The following is a 20314-nucleotide window of genomic DNA, read 5'->3' on the forward strand; positions in this document are numbered from 1 at the left end:
GTAGCCAATTCTTAAAACTAAAAAGATGATACTACGAATGTCCCAAGTACCGAAAAGAGAGCAATTGTCGAGTTTCTCCCTTTCGCGCGACAATAAGAGCCTCTTCCAATCAATGGAATAGAAATGCCTGTCCATGGCACCGCCTAGTCCCCTAAACTAGTCAACTGATGCCATTTCGTGTAAGTTACTTTTTATTATTTATTTGTCTATTTCTTGCCTTGCCATTCGCTTAACAATAAACATTCCTGAGAGCTTGGTTCCCCCTGACCTGCGCCATCTTTGAAAACACTATTCTTGAAAACAAAAAGCAAGTGTGAATTTCTAACTTAAAAATCACACTCACGTGTCTAAAACAATATTCCGGAGAGATCATGATCACTTACCAGATGATATGTGAATTCCAGCTCCCAGAATCATAATCAAACCTATTAAAGAAAAGCGCGTTGTATCCATTGTTAAACGGAATTACTCTAGACTTGCAGCTGGTGGTCAGTCCGCACTCCGCAATTTCTCACACTCAACTTCTACAGTCTTTGCTTAGAGGAAAAAAAACGGCCTGATTGGCCAACAACGCGAAAATACCCCGCCCAGATGGAATACCCTAACCCCTTTTTCATTACCCCGCGTTCTTACTCACACTGATTTGATCCCATTTTGTGGACATGCCTATCCACTCCCCTTTACACATCAGGCATATTACCAATCATGGCCAAATCCATTACATCAGTCTTAATATTTAAATAAAGACCATTCCTATAAAAGTGTTGAGTAGAATTATTCAGTCACTTGGAGGACATGAAAAGCCTCTATTGCTAAACTGTGATCAGACCAGCTTAAAATGTATTACGTAATTGTATGTAACCATAAGCTTGTATGTAAGCTGTATGGTATATACCCACGGTATAAATGTAGTAAACATCAATAACACCAAGACATATATGGTATTATGATTTGACACATCTGGGTGAATACAGTAGGTCCAGCGACAGCTAGTGTCTGACACGGCCCCTTCTTCCCCCTGCCAGTGGCAGAAAAGATTGATGACAGGACATTCTCTGTAGTTCTGTTTGACAACAGGCCTTGTTCTGGCTGTCCAGCATACAGCAACTGTGTGTTGTAGTGGACTGGATGCACTGCACCAAATTCCCCCAGGCCCTGTCGCCCCAAAACCAGGGGGATCAATGTGGAATGCTGCCCTTTTTGAGTTGAGCAACGCTGAGTAAACTGGGACTTCATACTGGCAGAAAAACAGACAGTACGTCCAGTGTAGGTGCTAACATTGGCAAGTGACTCCACCTTCTTCGGTTAAATCATAGATGAATAAAATGAGCACCACTCCATCAGCATAATTAAAGTACTACCCCTTACCAATTTTGGCATTGCATACTTGCGTTTCGCCAACAGAGTTTTGGGATTGCAAGCTGGATGTTATTAAATGGTTAGAGCAGCATGAAAGGAAAGCCAGAGAGTTTCTGCATTATGCATGTATGTAGGTGAGACTAAGCTGAGCTGGGCCTTGATAATGAGGAGGCTGTTGTCCTTCTTGAATAGGCAATGACATAATGAGGATCAAGCAGGAAATCAGATGGTCTGCACAATGAGATGGTCCACACAATCAGATGGTCTACATGATCAGACGGTCTACATGATATGATGGTCTACATGATCAGATGGTCTGCTCAATGAGATGGTCTGCATGATCAGATGGTCTGCACGATGAGATGGTCTGCTCAATCAGATGGTCTGCACAATCAGATGGTCTACATGATCAGATGGTCTGCTCAATCAGATGGTCTGCTCAATCAGATGGTCCGCACAATGAGATGGTCTACATGATCAGATGGTCTACACTGCTGTAGTTTGTCAGTGCCTTGGACAGTTGTCTGGGGCGGCTGTGGAGTAACATAGAAGGCCTACTCTAGCTGTGTAATATTAAACACACACTCACTCCCTGTAATGCCACATTCCGCTGGGAGGGCAGATGGTGATAAACACAGGACTCTGCTGGGACAGCAGGTGATCATCCCATTAACACACTAGGAAAGGCCTGTAATGATGGAGAAAACACACACACTGACACAGACACAGCAGACATTCCTCTATTACAGGTAAGCTCCTGTCTGATGGCAATGCACTTCCTGAACCTGAGGTGATTACATGAAACTATTCATTAACTTTTGTGAAAGACATAACTTGTGGTTGATGTTATTACATAAAGTGTGTTTTAAATAGCATTACATTGCCATTCTTTATAATAACTGAATATGTTTTGCATTTAATATACATTTTTACTGAAAATCTGTTTTTATTTAACTCAAAGTGTATCATTTGAATAATACAGAGATCAAGGCTCTCACAGAGCTGATACATTGGCGTTTTAGCACTGTCTGGCGCAATATTCAAGGGGATTTTAGATTCAGGGTAACCAATATTTTCAAAAGAGAAGAAAAATGTATATAATTACATGATTGTATTCAATTAATTATTCAAAGGAGAAATACAGTAGCTGTTTTATTGCCGATACTCCGTAAGAAACACCTGGAGTCGTCCCGTCAGAGATTTTATAAAACTTTGAGCCACAAACCAAACATATTCCTCAAATGTGCAAACTCAGAATTATGAATCTCTGTCAACGCTCTTATTATGAGCTTAGACACATTATTATTATGCATATAAATAATGACACTTTCAAGTCTTTACCAGGAGGTTCATGACCCAGGCCAAAAGTCAGATGCTTTGCTACCACCTAGTGCACATTTAGAGTAGTTGCTTTTTAATGGATCCATTTAATTTTGTTTTCCGAACTCCTCTTGAAATGAGCTGTCAAGTCATAAAAAACAAATAACAATTTATTCACTGAGCACATGTCAATAATTACAACAATATTATTTATCTGAATTACTGTCAAACCTCTATTTCCAATCTAAGGAAGACATTGTCCTGACTATATAAAAGAAATATCTCATTTGTGACGTTACAACCAAAATATTACAAATACTCGGAGCTCTGTTTCCATTCCTGTCATTTCCACAGCCATTAAGCCATCTAATTCTTGATATCTAATTCATAGCTCTTTTGAAAGTACATCTACAGTGAGTAAATTAGTGGAATACCGTAAAAAAGAACCTATTTCAGGGTAGATAGTACAAGCAGTTTTGCACAACAAAATATAAATACACTTGTCTTCATTTCATTTAATTTCAAAGTGAAACTGTGTTGCTAGATGTATGATTATGTGCTGTTACAGTATAAATAATAATAAAAAAAAAACGAATTCAACTTAAATACTAAGACAAAAAGTTGTTGCTTGCAACAAAAAAAAACTGAATTTTCATAGACAAAAAGCCTTCATGGATATGGATGCACCACAAACTTTTCAAATATACTCATAGTGCATCTAAATGAATTCAAGGCATGAGGGAGCTACACAAGTTGAAATACCTCCTGGTATTTCATCATACATTTTATATCACTGAAAAGAAACACCGAAAAGACCAGTCTTTCTAATTTCATCATGTTGTTTCAGGGTCCGATTTGATAAGCCACAAAGGTTCTCATTAAGCAAACCAGTCTACTAGCCACTTAAGAAGAAGACTCAATTGGGCAAACCAACAAAAATAAACAGTGTAGAAGGCTACACCAGCAGAAACAAAGCAGACTCATTAGCAGGTTGCTGATCACCAGTTCTTTGGCATTCCTTCTTCAGTCAAAGCGAATTGTGATGCTGTGGTTTTGACAGAAAGTACTTTATATCTAGACCTTTCTTAACGGGGCAGTGAACATACATTATTAGGGACCAGTGCAATGCGGCTTTGCTCTGTTTATAGGCGGTTGTTATATGGAGAGGTGAATGAAGAGGGGGAGATTCATCTGCGGTCAGTGAAACGAAGCTGCTCTTTCCGTGGGCGGCTGAGTGCCATGGTATGTGACAGTTCCTCATGTGATCCGGCACATACAGTAGCTGCTCTTTGTTACAGGAGATGCGTGTGTCTGTGTATACTAGGCGTACGCGCTGAGGTTAGTTAGACCTTCTGTGGTCGATGTAGCTGTTTTCGATGCACAGCACTATGAAGTGGTTGGAACAGCTACGGGTGTGCTGTCCCAGCAGTCTGCCCGTCTGGAGGAGGGAAGCCTGGCCGGTGACCGCCATGTCACCCGCCCGCCACGCCTCGCAGTAGCTCGTGGTCATCCGGATGCCCGTCGTGCCGGACCCGTGCCACACCAGCTTCTGAGGCCTGCGTTGGAAAACACGCGCGGGCTAGTTGAACACAGACCTATGACAGTTTAATGCGTGGTAATGCATGGGGAACTAGCGCGACTAGGTATCAGCGTCTGTGATGACTCCCTGTGCGTTTTCTGAAGGGTTTAGCCCAAGCTGGTCACTCACCAAGTAGGGTCCGTCATGACATTCCGCCCGTCAAAGGAATAGATGGGGATTGATGGGTCGAACACACCTCCATTCCCAGAGAACATGTTCATCCAGCTACTGTAGAGTAACTCCCCCTGTGGGTGGAAAATATTTAGTAAAAGCTGCAATGAAATGGAGTCTGAACCAATAAACATAAGTTGATTTTGAAAGAATATTACCAATAATGAACTGGTTTAGAGCACAAAACCAGGAAACAAAAGACATTTGATTTATGCTGATATGGGAGAAGGGAGAGTACCCTGAGGTTGACGATGGGCATGCTGTAACGGTCTCCCTTCTTAACAATGGTGGCCAGGTCCTGGAGGTGTGAGGACAGGAAGGCTCTGTAGGTGGCGGTCAGACCCATGGCGCGAGCCTGCTGGTAGCACTGGAAGTCTGCCCCCCGGATGCCACGCATGTCCCCGGTCAACGGAGCGTTTAGGGCCACCAGATGCAGCTGGGGGGGGTCAAAGGTCAACGGACTTAAACACAACTTGAGCCGGTACATAATGACTACAGTATTTGCAGCTGAGTGGGACGAAGGAAATGAACCGTTACCCCCGGTGTAGAGTGTATTGTATGTGGTAGGACATTGTGGTTAGGAACGTAGCTGGTCCCAACCAGTTCCTAGAACCAGAGACACAAGCACAGCAACACATGTTATTAGACACGACCGGCACGTTCCCCGTGGACAGAAGTGGGGGTTAGAGGAACCACGGCGGGGGGCGAGTCACTGTCTTCACGGCACCTGGCTGCGGGGCCGCTGGGGTTGGCTGAGATCTCCCGGTCTGCTCAGTGCCTGGGACACTGTGGAGGATTGGGTCTCTTCTGGGAAAGGGACCAACTCGCCAAGCTGGTGACACGACAAGCACATCGCTGAGTTAAGCACATTCTCTGAAGACCTGCCACTTTGGCCGCCTGAAGGGGCAGTTCACTAACGGAGTCATCACGGGGAGATTGTGGGATTGTAAGAGCCGGCGGTACCTGAACTTCACGCCAGCCATCTCTGGATCTGAGGTAAAGTTCCCCTTTGTCAAGGACATAGGCCATGGAGCCCTCAGCAGTGAGGTGGCTCTCCCTCATCAGGCCGTGGGTGTTCCTGTATATGGTCACCTGTGGCGAGTAGAGAGGACCCTGCTTTAGGAATCTCTAAGGAATAACTGTGGAGGACACACATGAAACACTGCACCCACGCCGGTTTCCTGTCAGTGTGTAGATCCCTTTGCAGCTCGGCTGGCGGAGCACAGCACATGTAATGCCAGAGGTAACGGGTTTGATTCCAACACGGGAGCAGGTCAGAAATATGAGCTACTGTAAGTTGCTCTGGATAAGGGCTGAATGACTAACATGTCAAATATACACCAACCAACCACCATATTACATACATGTATTAACGATGCACACTGTGATGTTTGGCTGTGAAAGTGGTACTGACGAGACAAAAAGGGATCCTGTAAAAATGTGTGTGCTGATTTGTGCCCCATGTGCCCAAAATCACTGATAATGTATGATAATGATTCTACTTAAAAATGATGCACACATAATGAACACATTATCCTTCCAGAACAAAATGGGTGGTTTAATTCATTATTCATTCTAAGGAAATAGCCTGCTGGTTGTCTTACCGGGTTTTTATAGCCTGTGATCCCAGGAGGACCGGGGGGCCCAGGTGGGCCTGGAATACTCACAGCTGTGAAACACAGCAGTCATCCAGTGAAAGGATTAGCAGTGTACTGTAGGTCTACAACACTGTCAAATGAATGTATACACATGAAACTCAGCCTCAACTAAAGCATGACATCAAGGCCAAGATTAAAACGTGGTATTTTAGTGAGAACACAGTGATTGAATAGTTACCGGAGCCATAGATGGGGGGAGGTCCAGGGGGCCCCGAAGGTCCAGGGGGCCCCCGTGGGCCAGGATGTCCGAAACCAGGGATCCCTGGTTCACCAGGAGCTCCAGAGTGACCAGCGGGGCCAATAATGGACTCCCCTTTTGGCCCCTAAATACGTAAATAGTGTATTTCAAACAGAATAGTCAGAGACACTTTCATACTTACATTAGTCAGTGGTGTTAAACATTATTTTTGAAACAGTATAGAAATGATTATGGATCTCCATTTACAGTACCAAACAAAACTTCATTTGGAGCCTGGAATTACTCACCACAAGACCTGATCTACCAGGCAGACCTGGGGGACCTGGTAACCCAGCATCACCCTTCTCTCCTTTCATTCCTTTATATCCCACGTCCCCTTTCTCTCCCTGAGGAACAAACAGTTGGGTTGAGTTAGACTGTGATAATGAACAAAATGACATTATAAAACAAGTTTATTAAAGAAGTTAATGGAAAGGCTCACCACAAATCCTTGTGGAAGAACATCAACTGAGGAAGAAGACATACACATGTATTACCACAGTATCTAGTGCAACACGTCTATATGAGTAGAAATTGATCCCCACAATGCACATACCTGATTTTCCAGGCGTTCCAGGTAGTCCAGCATCTCCCTTTTCCCCTTTCGTGCCTCCACTTCCTCTCCTGACACCTTTATGGATATACAGGTCTATGAGACCACTGGGTGGAAATCTGGCTCCACAAACAAGTGCTGGAAACCTGATCAACTTGTATCCTCTTTGTAATTCATTATCACAGTATTATTTGGTTTGTCTTGTGTGGAATGGAATATCTGGTTACTTACCTTGAATTAATCCCTTACTACCATTTACCTAGAAACAAAATGGTACGACAGCGGTGCTGTTATTTCAGTAAAAGGTTATTGTGAAAGGACATCACATACAACGTGGTTAAAATATAAAATGATCACAACCATATCCAAATCCCCTAAGTAATCAACAATATAAAACCTGTTACATCCTATTCACACAATGAGCTGTTTCAGTTCCCTCAAAAGTCTGGAAATGTAAACGGAGACGTATTATTGGTAATCAATGACAGTGTTAAAACATCCCTGTCAGCTTTGCACACGCCAGTTAAACACAAAATGTGGACAAGGAGCGCGAGAGGTTGTAAGGATGTCGCTGAATGTTTTTCTTTTGGATGGTCATCTAGAAGATTAGGAATTAGCCTGAGCGTCATGGTTACAACTCAACAAATGAACCACATGCAACAGCAACATGCCAGGGGTTTGACCTTCCACCATGCTACACCAAGAGTCGGGCTTTAAGGAAGAGGAACACACTACCAGGAACAAATTTCTTCCATCTCTCCAGGATATGTATACCATTTTAAGCATTAAGTCGACAGGAGACTCACAGGTTTGAATTAATCTATTCAGAATTGATGTACAGTGCGGTCCTTAAGTATCTGGACAGTGACAGGTGTGTTGTTTTTTGGCTCTATATTCAAGCACTTTTTGTATGAAAAATACCAAAAAGAGCCAACATAGCTTTTTCCAATATTGAGGATGGATTGGAAAAACTTAAACATGTACCGGAGTGATGTCAAGAGGAAAGTAGAGAACAAAAGTAACTGTAGGAAAATATGGAATATTCTTGATTTACAATCAAGAAGTCAGTTGAATCCAACTGAGCAAGTGTTTCACTTGCTGAAGACATGAGTGAAGGCAAAATGCTCCAAAACAAACAGGAACAGGAAGCATCACCAGGAAGACACCCAGCATCTGGTGACGTCTATGGCTGGGCAGATATCAGCCAGTCCTCAAATGCAAAGGATTTGCATCCAAGTACTAAATCTGTCAACTTAATGTAATATTATGTTGAAATGTTTCAGTTTCAAAGAATGAGCTGGAGTACCTATCCAAAACAACACACCTCGTTTCGCTGTACCATACTTATGGACTGCAATGTATTAAAGTGTTTGTGACAAGACAGTTTTGTTAATCTGTAAAGTGGCTTTATTATGTCAGATATGACCTTATGACCTGCGGGGGAGCAGGAGCCAGCTTCATACTGCAGTGAGGACCAGCATTAACCCAGGACATACAGAGGACGACAGAGAACAGCCGCAGACAGGGGGAGGGGGAGAAAGGGTCTACCTGTTAGGGGTAAGAGCCCATGGACTTTCATGCGCCACCACACCCAAAGGGGCTCAAAGGGGCTCAAAGGGGCCTTAAACACAAACTTACTGGTGTTTTGCAGAATGGTCTGGGACGGACCGGAAAAACTGTCTTCAAGATTCAGAGGAAAATAATGACATCAGGCTAATGTTGACCATACAGTGGGGAGAACAAGTATTTGATACACTGCTGATTTTGCAAGTTGTAGAAGTCTGTAATTTTTTATCATAGGTACTCTTCAACTGTGAGTGACGGAATCTAAAACAAAAATCTAGAAGTAATTAATTTGCATTTTATTGCATGACATAAGTATTTGATACATCAGAAAAGCAGAACTTAATATTTGGTACAGAAACCTTTGTTTGCAATTACAGAGATCATACGTTTCCTGTAGTTCTTGTCCAGGTTTGCACACACTGCAGCAGGGATTTTGGCCCACTCCTCCATACAGACCTTCTCCAGGACCTTCAGGTTTCGGGGCTGTTGCTGGGCAATACAGGCTTTCAGCTACCTCCAAAGATGTTCTATTGGGTTCAGGTCTGGAGACTGGCTAGGCCACTTCAGGACCTTGAGATGCTTCTTATGGAGCCACTCCTTAGTTGCCCTGGCTGTGTGTTTCGGGTCGTTGTCATGCAGGAAGACCCAGCCATGACCCATCTTCAATGCTCATACTGAAGGAAGGAGGTTGTTGGCCAAGATCTTGCGATACATGGCCCCATCCATCCTCCCCTCAATACGGTGCAGTCGTCCTGTCCCCTTTGCAGAAAAGCATCCCCAAAGTATGATGTTTCCACCTCCATGCTTCACGGTTGGGATGGTGTTCTTGGGGTTGTACTCATCTTTCTTCTTCCTCCAAACACGGTGAGTGGATTTTTTTTTTGTCTCATCAGACCACATGACCTTCTCCCATTCCTCCTCTGGATCAACCAGATGGTCATTGGCAAACTTCAGACGGGCCTGGACATTGCTTATTATCCTGTAGCCCATCCCAGTCTTGTGCAGGTCTACAATTTTATCCCTGATGTCCTTACACAGCTCTCTGGTCTTGGCCATTGTGGAGAGGTTGGAGTCTGTTTGATTGAGTGTGTGGACAGGTTTCTTTTATACAGGTAACAAGTTCAAACAGGTGCAGTTAATGCAGGTAATGAGTGGAGAACAGGAGGGCTTCTTAAAGAGAAACTAACATATCTGTGAGAGACGGAATTCTTAATGGTTGGTAGGTGATCACATACTTATGTCATGCAAAAGAATGCAAATTAATGATTTAAAAATCATACAATGTGATTTTCTGGATTTTTGATAAAAATTACAGACCTCTACATGCTTTGTAAGTAGGAAAACCTGCAAAATCGGCAGTGTATCAAATACTTGTTCTCCTCACTGTACCATCATTGATGGCATCTGGAAATCCAGTAAAGGATCACCTGCTGTGTTGACAATCACTGGACACCACTGGAGACAAACTACAGTTCATTTTGTTATTCTAATTTGGTTGTATCCAGTGAGTATGGAAACAACCTTATGTTCATTGCAATTAAGTTAAAATACTTTCTGCATCCACAGTGGATACTAATTCTAGTAGACAAACAGCAGTGACAGTGGTTGATGAATGTAACCTCATCCAGTCCTACTATACTTACTCCGTTGAGTCCTGTGACTGGGCCCGGAGGACCGGGAGGTCCGGGGAGACCGGGAGATCCCTGAAACACACACACACAATTCAGTCAGTCATTATATTCAGTCTCCCCTCCCCCTTGTTCTTTCTTCTCCCAATGGTGTCATATTTAATTGTATCAACGGCCCTGTGTCATGACAACAACTCCCACCAAATTACAGAGAGCTGAAGACCACTGGAAGCCCCCCTAAGTGACAGCCGTGCCATTCTGCCTTTTTACTTACGGCTCTTTGAACCGGGAGGTGTCATGGGTTAAAGGCCCATGAGGGCATGCTCACACACTTGACAACCTCAGGTAGAATTGCAGACACCAAAGCCGCCTCAACAGAGTTGCTAAAGTGCAATGTCAATTTCCTGCTGACAGTGTCTCCCTGGGTGATAATGGATCGTTTGCATCACCCATTAGCTTTCACAGCGATTGGTTAGCTAATGGCAACAGAGACTTGACACCGAACTTCTTTAACCGTTTGCTGATGGTACTGTAATCCCCTAAAAGCTAGTTTCAAGATAGCGGTTCTTACTGGTAGACCTACGGCATCTCCCTTGTCTCCCTTTGCGCCTGCCATTCCAGGTCGTCCCTAAGGAAGACAAAGACCAACACTTACACAGGGCTTGGTCAGGTGACAGACCAGACACTCATCTTAAATGCCCGACACAAATAAAAACCCTACACACTTACCGGTCGACCAGGGAATCCATATTCTCCTTTTTGTCCAGGTGGACCAACTGGTCCCTGATAAAATAAAACACTGCATTATTTCTAAAATATATTCCATTCCCTAGGCAGAGTCCTGGACTAGTAGGCTCAACGAAGAACTTCCATTGAAAGTCCTTTTAATGCAGGACAAGGCTTGACATCTCTCTGGGAAACCAGCCTTAGTTCATGTTTACAGTTGTTTCAGATTGTTTACAGTTTTACACAAATGTAAAACAATATTTATTTCACAAGACTTTGAGCACTTACCATGATACCAGCAGCCCCAGGGAACCCCCGCTCACCCTGTGAAAAGCACCAGGACAAAGTCAGAAAATGAATCCCAATACAACCACTACCAACACAATAATATTTTACAGGTAAAACAAGACATCACCTTAATTCCTTTTGGCCCCTGAGGGCCCCTGATACCTGTCAACACAGTGCCATCAGCAGCGATTGTGACACCAGGATCCCCCTTTGCACCCTTTGACAAGGAAAAACATAATAATGACATCCTCAGGTCTTGGTTAGGTCATAGAAACACATGGTAAAGAGAATGTCCCCTGTCATTATGTACGGTGGTACAGTACGTCAGGTTCACAGAGTATGGATGTAAGCCAAGGCCAGTTAACACAAAGACTGAGAGCTTCCTCTTAGGTTACCTTTATTCCTAGTGGGCCTTGAAGACCGGGACTACCCATGTTACCCTTTGGTCCTCGTGGGCCCTGGGCAAAGATTACAGGATTAATGATGGACACACAAGACAAATATATGAAAGAATACTGGGGTGTTTAAGCAAAAAAGTACATTTAATTGTGAACTACACTCCTCCCATTATGATAAGGAACCTACCCATCTTCCTCATTTGGCAGCAAAGACAAAATTGAATCAGCATGGTCTTTAGGGTATTACATAAGTATACATCACATGCTGTATGAATAAATGGGGTTATCACTTATTAGGAATGGAATTGCTCTTACAGGGAATCCTGCTCTGCCAGGATCGCCTTCAGGGCCCTGTGACATGCAACAAACACACACACACACACAGGCAGGTAGCGGGACAGGATTAGCATAGCTGTCAAATCACATGCATTAATACAGTAACATGCAGTGGCTTTGCAACATTTGTTGGTTACAATCTCAAAGCATACGCACATAAAAAAAGCAGCAATGCATCAGTGCAACAAGCTTTAGACCTGATATGATTATGTTCAAGAAAGTGCAACCATACAATATGTAAGTAGGCTAAGCATATGCATTCCATATCCCTGGGGTTCTCAAACTGGGGGGCAGAGACCCCTGGGGGTCCAAGGCAGTACTACACAAAGTGCAGTCCAGACCTCTCTCTCTCTATATATATATAGAAAGTTAATGGTGTCTACACACAACAGGCAATGCCTGAAAATAAAAAACAGAAATATCTCGTATGTATATAACTATTCATACCATTCACCATGACAGTCCAAAAACTTGATCGAGAGCGCACAGGACCTCAGACTAGGGCTACAATTCATCTTTCAGCATGACAACACAAATACACAGCCAATACAACGCTGGAATGGCTTCGGGGCAAGTCTGTGAATGTCCTTGACTGACCCGGTCAAGAGTGAGACTTGAAAAGTGCTGTTCACCGACACTCTCCATCCAGTCTGACAGAACTTGAGAAGTTCTACAAGGAATAATATGAAAAACTGCCCAAATCCAAGTGTGCAAAGCTGATAGAGGCATACCCAAAAACTCTGCCAATAGCCCTTTTGGAAAGTACTGAATAAAGGGTCTGAATACTTTTTGACATTTTTGGACACCTGACCATCACACCTATATGAGCTTATTGCACATTCCATTCCAAAACCATGGGCATTAATATAGAGCAATGGTTAGTTGTAGTGCCAGTGTTTGTCTATGGAGATTTCATGGCTATTTGCAGGTTTTTATACACCTGTGAGCAATGGGTGTGGCTGAAACACCTGAACCCAATAATTAGTAAGGATGTCCACATACTTTTGGTGATACAGTGTTTTCAGTATGTCAGTGGCTTCTGAAATTAGTCAGAAATATACTGCGTACTGAAAATTCTCAGACCACTTCACTTTCTCCACATTTTGTTGTGTTACTGACTACATATATAATTGATTAAATGTATTTTCTTGACACATATCTACACACAGTCCCTGAAACATACTTTTAGAAATGTGTGCCAATATTTTGATCCCCCCTGAAATATCTCATGTATTTCTTAGATTTACACTTGCAACAATTTAACACACTTCTGACACATGACAAAATGTGTAGAAAAACATTTTATCCAAGGAGATGGGGCTTTCAAATGTTTCATCCCAGCCAGGATACACTCCTCCTTTTAAATGCACTGCTAAAGTCATATTATATCTCCTTGTATGGTATTTTATCTCACTCATGATATGTTCTCATAATTGGAGTGCCTGATGAATATGCTATCATGAAAGGGACACCTTTCCTCAAAAGCTTAATAATTATCCTGATATAACCTACATTTATTCTGTAACAAGTATGTATTTGGGCTGCATTAATGCTTTGTTATGTGGTCAGGCTGACCCTTAGAAGAACCTAACAAATAGACATAGAGGATTTAAAAACAGGACATTCCAGCGTCACACATTTGACAGATTATGATTTAGTGTTGTTGCTCATGCATGACATGACAATAAAATCAAACTGACTCAATGTGTATTGATGTTCCATGCTCCAGCAACTATCCTACTCAATGTAGAGAAGAATGGACTCTACCATTCAAATACAGTATACTGGGCTAGTTTCTGAAAGACGAATGAGCATTGCCCTACTCACCCTTGGACCTGGTGGCCCACGGATCTCTGTGAAGTTCAACAGGCCCTCTGTATCGTTCAGGAGGAGCTGAAGGTGAACATATAATAAATTGCAGCTGCAGTTTTACAAAAACAACAGCCCTCCTAATGTATTTGTAACTCTTTTTTTTTTTTACATACATCTTGCAGGTTGACGATGGGTCCTGGAGGGCCGGGAGGACCGGGGGGACCAGGCAGACTGAGCCCATCAGGTCCACACTCCCCCTGGGAGAATGCACAACAGTGTTAGCACACCCCCATGAACGCAACACAACATCCACGCCAGCCATTTGAAACGCTCCATTCACAAACACATATGCTGCATCTGCGTCGATCACATTGTTCCTTTTATGACAATCCTGGAGCTGCCAGATTATGTTACTGCCGTGTTAAACTGGCTCAGCGTCTGTCTGGTAACCAACAGAAGAGGCTTCTAGAACAACCCACATCTGAGTTGTCTTGGAGCCTTTTTCTAACACCAACATACAGTACCTTCGGTCCTGGATCGCCTTTGTCTCCTTTCAGTCCCTGCAGTGAGACCAGCACACACAGCACAGTGGATCAGTGTCACAGTAGGAGGTTTAGGTGCACATTTAAAGTTTACTGTACTATAGGCCCGGCATGAGGCTTATTCTGGATCAATACTGACCCTGGCACCAGGAAGTCCAGCAAGTCCCTCATGTCCTGGATCGCCAGGCTCACCCTGAAAAGAAACAGACCAAAGGTGAAGAAAGGAAAACACTGCAATGTACAGGGCAGACAAAACCGTGCATGTAAACTAATACTAAAAGATGGTTTGAGAGAAATGCAACCAACCTTCACTGACAACCCAGGAGTCCCATCTTTCCCTTTATCACCCTTTGTCAGAAAGCAGACAGGATAAACAACAGGATCACATTTACAACTGAGCAAATTGTTCCTACAGCCTAGTGATTTTCCATGTTTGTTGTCCTACCTTTGGTCCTGCTGGGCCAGGAAGACCAGGAGGACCCTACAGAAGACAGAAGACAAGCGTTATTCTCATGGAAACTCTGTGGGAAATACAACATGCAGTACTTCAAAAGCCCAGGTGACACACACACCCACGCTGACTCACCAAAGGGCCTTGGACTCCTGCACCAAGGAACAGGTCACTCTTCCCAGAACCCTCAAGGTCCTGCAAGCACCAACATGCCACAGTGTTACATTCACAATCAAGAAATAAAACCAGACAACAGTGTGATAGAAAAATGACTCGACAGTGAAGTGAACAGGACCCATATTCGCAAAACATTCTTATCTGGCAGCAGTAGTAAGTTCCCAAATAAGAGTTTCCTCTTAAAACCTATTCACTTAGACCAAAAGTTTAGGAGTCCTAAAATTGGACTGACATGCCCATTCATTTTGAAGAGTTTCTCCTAAATCAGGCAGGTTAGGAGCTACTTTTAGATGTTTTGTGAATACAAAGAAGAGCACCTCGACAAAGTATCGTCTTCCTGGGGGTCCAGGGGGGCCAGGTGGGCCTCGAGGTCCAGGGTCACCCTTCTTCCCCTCTGGTCCTCTTGGTCCAGTAGTTCCTGGCAGCCCTGGGTCACCAGATTCCCCCTGCCAGGAAGAATAGGACCATTTAACTGACTTGACTTAACAATGAAAAATTCAAGCAGCATGATTAGGAATGTAGCTCTCAGTGTTTAAAGAACGCGTTTTAGATTTGATAACTTTCAAGTCAGATGGTTAAGAAATACCGTAGGCCCATTTGATCCAGCTAGTCCTTGTTCACCCTATGTGAGGAATAGACATGTTAGAGTAATCAGCTAAGTTCCCTTGGAAAATGTGAACAAAACCCTCCAGAGAAACTGGACTTACCTTCCGACCTTTAGGCCCCATTGGCCCGACATGGCCAACCACACCTGGAGGACCCTAGAATCAACAGCAGAGTGAGGTGATGTCACAACTGACCTTTCAATCTCCTAAACACAAGTGACTATTAACCATGACCAAGACTGGCTAGTTTCATTGGAGTGATAGTGGATATTATAAACACTGTTGCCGAAGATAAAATGTTTCTCACCATAACAATAAATGAAGACAAAAATATTTGTTATAATTAAACAAAAATAGGTGTTATTGTACTGAATCCAACAAAGCTAGTTTATTTTCAGTATCGTGTCCAAATAGTTTTTAACCCCCAGAAAATGTAATTAATCATAGCCGCCAAGTCCCACCGTTGTCCCTTTTGCCATTCCTACGGGACCAATGTGGCACATCCAGCATAAGAATAATGGGCAAGCTGGTTAAATGCAGTTAGTGAAAGCCCGCACATAACAGACATACTGAAAAAGGCAGGTTCTCCCCAGTGTAGCTGGACCATGTTTGATGTATGAAGCACATACAGCTGCTCAAGCTTAATGTCCACCAAGGCAGTTAAAATCAACCTGGGTTGAAAGAATGGCCTAAAAGCATAGCCCCTAAGGACCTCATAGATGGCTAACCCAGTATGCAGAAAAAAGCTTTCTCTCCACAAGGGGACTGGCAAAATGTACCCACAAGGTCACATTCTCTTAGTTTTACTATCCTTGTGGGAATTTTGGTCCAAACAAGTAAAGTAAAATATTCATACACACATGCACGCACGCACACACACACGCACACACACACACACACACACACACACACACACACACACACATAGTCAGTTAAATGGGTCACGCTGTTAGAAAACATGGTTGTAGAGAACAGTCTGCCTTTTCATGCCTACTGGTTCGGTAAAAGAACCAGGGCAATACCTCGCCTGAACCAAGACCAGAGGCCAACAGCCCAGAGCCAAACTCAGAGCCAGAACCCGAGCCAGAACCACTATACCAATCCTCAATCACCTGAAACAAAGGTCATGGGGGCAGTCATGTCAATCACAGCAGCAGACTGGTCAACTACAAGTCATGCATCCACATATAAGTCTAAACAACATATAAAATACAAAACTATAACTGGAACATCAGCAGGTGAAAACATCAATAATGACTCTTAGGAATAGCAAAGGACAGAAAGAGAACTCACTGGAGGTCCAGGTTTCCCAACTTGTCCGTCTCTACCAGGTGCTCCCGGAGGACCAGGCTGTCCAGGGAATATGTCCTCTGATCGGGTGGGTCCAGCAGGGCCAGGTTGACCTGGAGGACCAGGAGGACCAGGGGGGCCCTAGGAGGGTGAGAAAACCTACAGTTAAAACTATCACATCACTATATAGCAGGGTCTCCCAGGGACGCACTTGTCTTTTGCGTTAGCACTACACAGCTGATTCAAATAATCAACTCATCCTCAAGCTTTACATTTTTTCAAAAAATCAAATGTGCACTCAGGGAGGCCCTGGGACTGTGTTTGGGAAACCATGTGTTTTTGCCCTATGGACTAAAGAAGGTCAGAATAAAGACCACCATCTGCTGGATAAAGGATACCAGAGTACACGTCTAACAATGCCTAAATTCAAACAACCAGCCTGATCTCCCAAGCTTACAGAAATATGTGATTTCAAATACAGTTATGAAAGCTTATGAGATCAGGCTGAAAGTAAGAGGCTTGAATACTCCACTCATTTTTAAGAGAAAAATATCAAAATAACAGATAGAGCAGAACTTTCTTACTCTAATATATTCTGTATCGTCAACGTCCCCAAAGCCAGAGCCGATTGCATCCTCTCCATACTGCAATTCAAAGAAGAAAAGGAATGTATAGGCAAAGAGTCACAAGATCAACCTAATGAAATGGCCAAGCCCTTCTAAAAGCAACTGTCCCAAAATGAAGAGCTCAGATTCAGGCATGCAACGTGGCAGGTTGTTTGGGGAGTGTGTTGCTCTGTCGCTTTCAACAGGTTAGAAACAGTTGAGTCTTATTTTGTCATTTAAACCAATGTTCACTATGAAAATGTGATGGAAAATGTGACTTTGGAATGTTTTCAGAACCCTTCACTTAATATACTGAATTATATTCTATTATATATTGAATTAAATATTTATTTTTGCTATCAATCTAAAAGTGAAAACCCTTTTTTGCCAATTTATCGAAAAATGAATAATCCTAATATCTGATGCACAAATGTATTCAGAACCTTTATTCATTACATTCTAGAAACGCAATGACACTCCATTTTAAGCTCAGATGCACCTTGTGTCCTTTGATCATCCTTCAAAAGTCCACTCCTGGCAAATTTAATTGATTGGACATGATTTAAAAAGGCACAGCAAGAAGGGTCTTGGTCACTGAGGCGACCTAGAACAAAATGATCAATCTAACAGAGCTTCAGTTTCTCTGAAGCAATGTGTAGTCCTCCCTTCACAGAACTCACAAACTGTCTCTAACCAGAATAGAAAGAGGAGTAGGAGGCCCTGGTGCACAACTGAGCAAGAGGAAAAACACATGTCTAGAGTGTTAAGTTTGAGAAACAGATGCCTCACAGGTCTTCAACTGGCAGCTTAATTAAATAGTACCCTCAAAACACCAGTCTCAACATCAACAGTGAAGAGGCGACTCCGGGATGCTGGCCTTCTTGGCAGAGTTCTTCCTCTGTCCAGTGTCTGTGTTCATTAGTCCATCTTAATCTTTTCTTTTTATTGACTAGTCTGAGATATGGATTTTTCTCTGCAACTATCTCAGATTTTTCTTTGCAACTATCTCACAAACACTGGACAGAGGAAGAACTCTGCCTAGAAGGCCAGCTTTCTGCCATTTAACCCACAATTGCTGACGCTGCATACTCAACAAGTGTATAGAAGGCCAGTTGTATTGCTTTTTTAATCAGTACAACAGTTTTAATCCCAAAAGGATTTTGTATTGATCAACTGGCCTTTTATACTGATAAACCTGGATTAGCAAACAGAACGTGCCATTGGAACACAGGAGTGAAGTTTGCTGATAATGGGCCTCTGTATGCCTATATAGATATTCCATTGAAAATGGATAATTCCCAGCTACAATAGTCATTTACAACATTAACAATGTCTATACTGTATTTCTGATCCATTTGATGCTATTTTATTGGACAAAAAATGCTTTTCTTTCAAAAACAAGGACAGTTCTAAGAGACCCCAAACCTTTGAACGATAGTGTGCATGTTTTTAGTTTTCAATAAATTAGCACAAATTCCTCACACAAATTGTTTTGCTTTGTCATTATGGAGTATTGTGCGTAGACTCACTGCATAATAAATAAACGTAATGAATTGTAACACACATGCCATTTGATCACCAGGTCCACCGAATATTTCCCAGATTTTACAATGATTGATACCCACCGGTACACTGTGTGATCTGAAGGGTCCAGGGGGTCCAGGGGGGCCTGGGGGCCCTGGTAAGCCTGTTCCTGGGTCCCCCTTCACAGGAGAGGGTACAGGTTAAAACTAACTGCCTATCATGCACACATAGAATATACACATTTTTCGAACACATTTTATTACTGTACCTTGTCCCCTTTGACTCCAACCTCCCCTGCCAAACCTGGGACACCTTGAGGTCCTCTTAGTCCCTGTAGGGATTAGGTCATATCTGAAGAGACAGCATTTTGGTAGTGTATGATAGTAAAGTACAAAGACAAGATTTACTTACAGGGCTTCCGTCTTCACCCTTACTTCCCTGAAACACACACAAAAAAATGATGTATTCTTTCAGTCTGTTCAAGTGAAGGTTCTAGAAAACATAACCAAACATTTACTACTATCACAGAGCAATGGGACCTTATGATGATGCAAAACTCACTGGCTGTCCATCCTTCCCTGGCACCCCAGGGGCCCCTGTTGGCCCTGGCAACCCCTGAGGGCCCCTGGATCCTGGCTTGCCGTGTCCAGAACTACTATCCTCAGAGGGAGCTGAGGGCCCCGGGGGCCCAACAGGACCCATAGGCCCAGGATCTCCTTGCTCTCCTTTCTGTCCATGGCTAAGTGGCCTTTCCTGAACATCAGCACCAAGAATTTTGTACAAGAAGATTAATTACATTCGGAATAACAGTAAAGATACAAAACAAACCAAGATTTGAGGAAGAAAATGTCTGAGCTATAACTTACATCCCCTGATCTTTCCCCTGGCTCCTCTATCTGGTTGGGTTCTGAGAGCAAAAAGCAGACACCAATAAGAATAAGTACCTATTTAACTGATGAGGGAGAGCTTATGTATTACACTAACAATATTAGCCAATGAGAGACAGACTTAAGACTGATCAATGCTAAGGAAGATCTAAAAACTTTTTACAGAAATTCTAGGCAATTGAAATTAAGTTATTCTGTAATGCAATTCCCTAATATGAATAGTTAAGAGCATGAAGAACCTGCCTTTCCCACCTTTGAGCAGCATTTCCTGATGAGACTGCTCTGTGGCAGTCAGGTGACCCGAGGACTCATCTAGCTCCATCTCTGGAGACTCTGTGGGCGGGGCTTGCACTGGCCGGCTCAGCATGTCCTCAGGCTAGAGGGAGAACAATTAGGAGATGGAGAGAAACAGTGAAAGCAAGAAAGAGCAGGCCATTCCACGTCATTCCTAAGATGCCCTATTGGATTGCGATTTAATGCTAGTTTCTAATTGCGTCCTACAACAGAGCTCATTGTAAACGAACCAGTCAACATCATTCATTTACCATTGTCTGTTTACCTGTTCTCCCTTATATTTTTATCTGTTCATTACAGTCTGTTA

At 43.1% G+C, this 20314-nt stretch overlaps 2 protein-coding genes across 6 annotated transcripts in view; both read right to left on the bottom strand.

The window, feature by feature from the left end:
• Positions 1-533, bottom strand: part of LOC105024259 (TGF-beta receptor type-1) — a 34485-nt gene extending 33952 nt beyond the window's left edge. Inside the window, exon 1 of the mRNA XM_010894094.3 lies at positions 384-533. Coding sequence (XP_010892396.2) covers positions 384-453 — 70 coding nt within the window. The 5' untranslated portion in view covers positions 454-533. The remainder of the gene's footprint in view (positions 1-383) is intronic.
• A 2298-nt stretch (positions 534-2831) lies between these two features.
• Positions 2832-20314, bottom strand: part of col15a1b (collagen, type XV, alpha 1b) — a 37242-nt gene continuing 19759 nt past the window's right edge. Inside the window, exons 6-44 of one of the 5 annotated variants that reach the window (XM_010894097.4) lie at positions 19966-20089; positions 19693-19733; positions 19388-19579; positions 19238-19264; positions 19095-19157; positions 18928-19005; positions 17282-17341; positions 16701-16838; positions 16430-16519; positions 15510-15563; positions 15389-15424; positions 15120-15248; positions 14761-14820; positions 14620-14655; positions 14481-14522; positions 14314-14367; positions 14157-14192; positions 13806-13889; positions 13648-13713; positions 11800-11835; positions 11482-11544; positions 11214-11303; positions 11087-11122; positions 10802-10855; positions 10644-10700; positions 10088-10147; positions 8517-8558; positions 7110-7137; positions 6882-6956; positions 6768-6793; positions 6574-6672; positions 6266-6410; positions 6034-6098; positions 5393-5521; positions 5157-5261; positions 4967-5035; positions 4668-4865; positions 4388-4503; positions 2832-4235 (exon numbers count right to left, since the gene is read on the bottom strand). In XM_010894097.4, coding sequence (XP_010892399.2) covers positions 4019-4235; positions 4388-4503; positions 4668-4865; positions 4967-5035; positions 5157-5261; positions 5393-5521; positions 6034-6098; positions 6266-6410; positions 6574-6672; positions 6768-6793; positions 6882-6956; positions 7110-7137; positions 8517-8558; positions 10088-10147; positions 10644-10700; positions 10802-10855; positions 11087-11122; positions 11214-11303; positions 11482-11544; positions 11800-11835; positions 13648-13713; positions 13806-13889; positions 14157-14192; positions 14314-14367; positions 14481-14522; positions 14620-14655; positions 14761-14820; positions 15120-15248; positions 15389-15424; positions 15510-15563; positions 16430-16519; positions 16701-16838; positions 17282-17341; positions 18928-19005; positions 19095-19157; positions 19238-19264; positions 19388-19579; positions 19693-19733; positions 19966-20089 — 3120 coding nt within the window. In that variant the 3' untranslated portion in view covers positions 2832-4018. Of the gene's footprint in view, positions 4236-4387; positions 4504-4667; positions 4866-4966; positions 5036-5156; positions 5262-5392; positions 5522-6033; positions 6099-6265; positions 6411-6573; positions 6673-6767; positions 6794-6881; positions 6957-7109; positions 7138-8516; positions 8559-10087; positions 10148-10643; positions 10701-10801; positions 10856-11086; positions 11123-11213; positions 11304-11481; positions 11545-11799; positions 11836-13647; positions 13714-13805; positions 13890-14156; positions 14193-14313; positions 14368-14480; positions 14523-14619; positions 14656-14760; positions 14821-15119; positions 15249-15388; positions 15425-15509; positions 15564-16429; positions 16520-16700; positions 16839-17281; positions 17342-18927; positions 19006-19094; positions 19158-19237; positions 19265-19387; positions 19580-19692; positions 19734-19956; positions 20090-20314 lie in introns of all 5 variants that reach the window. The other 4 variants (XM_010894095.4, XM_010894100.4, XM_010894098.4 and 1 more) reach the window with 4 other exon arrangements.

This window comes from Esox lucius, chromosome 3, assembly GCF_011004845.1.
Source record: "Esox lucius isolate fEsoLuc1 chromosome 3, fEsoLuc1.pri, whole genome shotgun sequence".
In the NCBI taxonomy this organism is placed as follows: domain Eukaryota; kingdom Metazoa; phylum Chordata; class Actinopteri; order Esociformes; family Esocidae; genus Esox; species Esox lucius.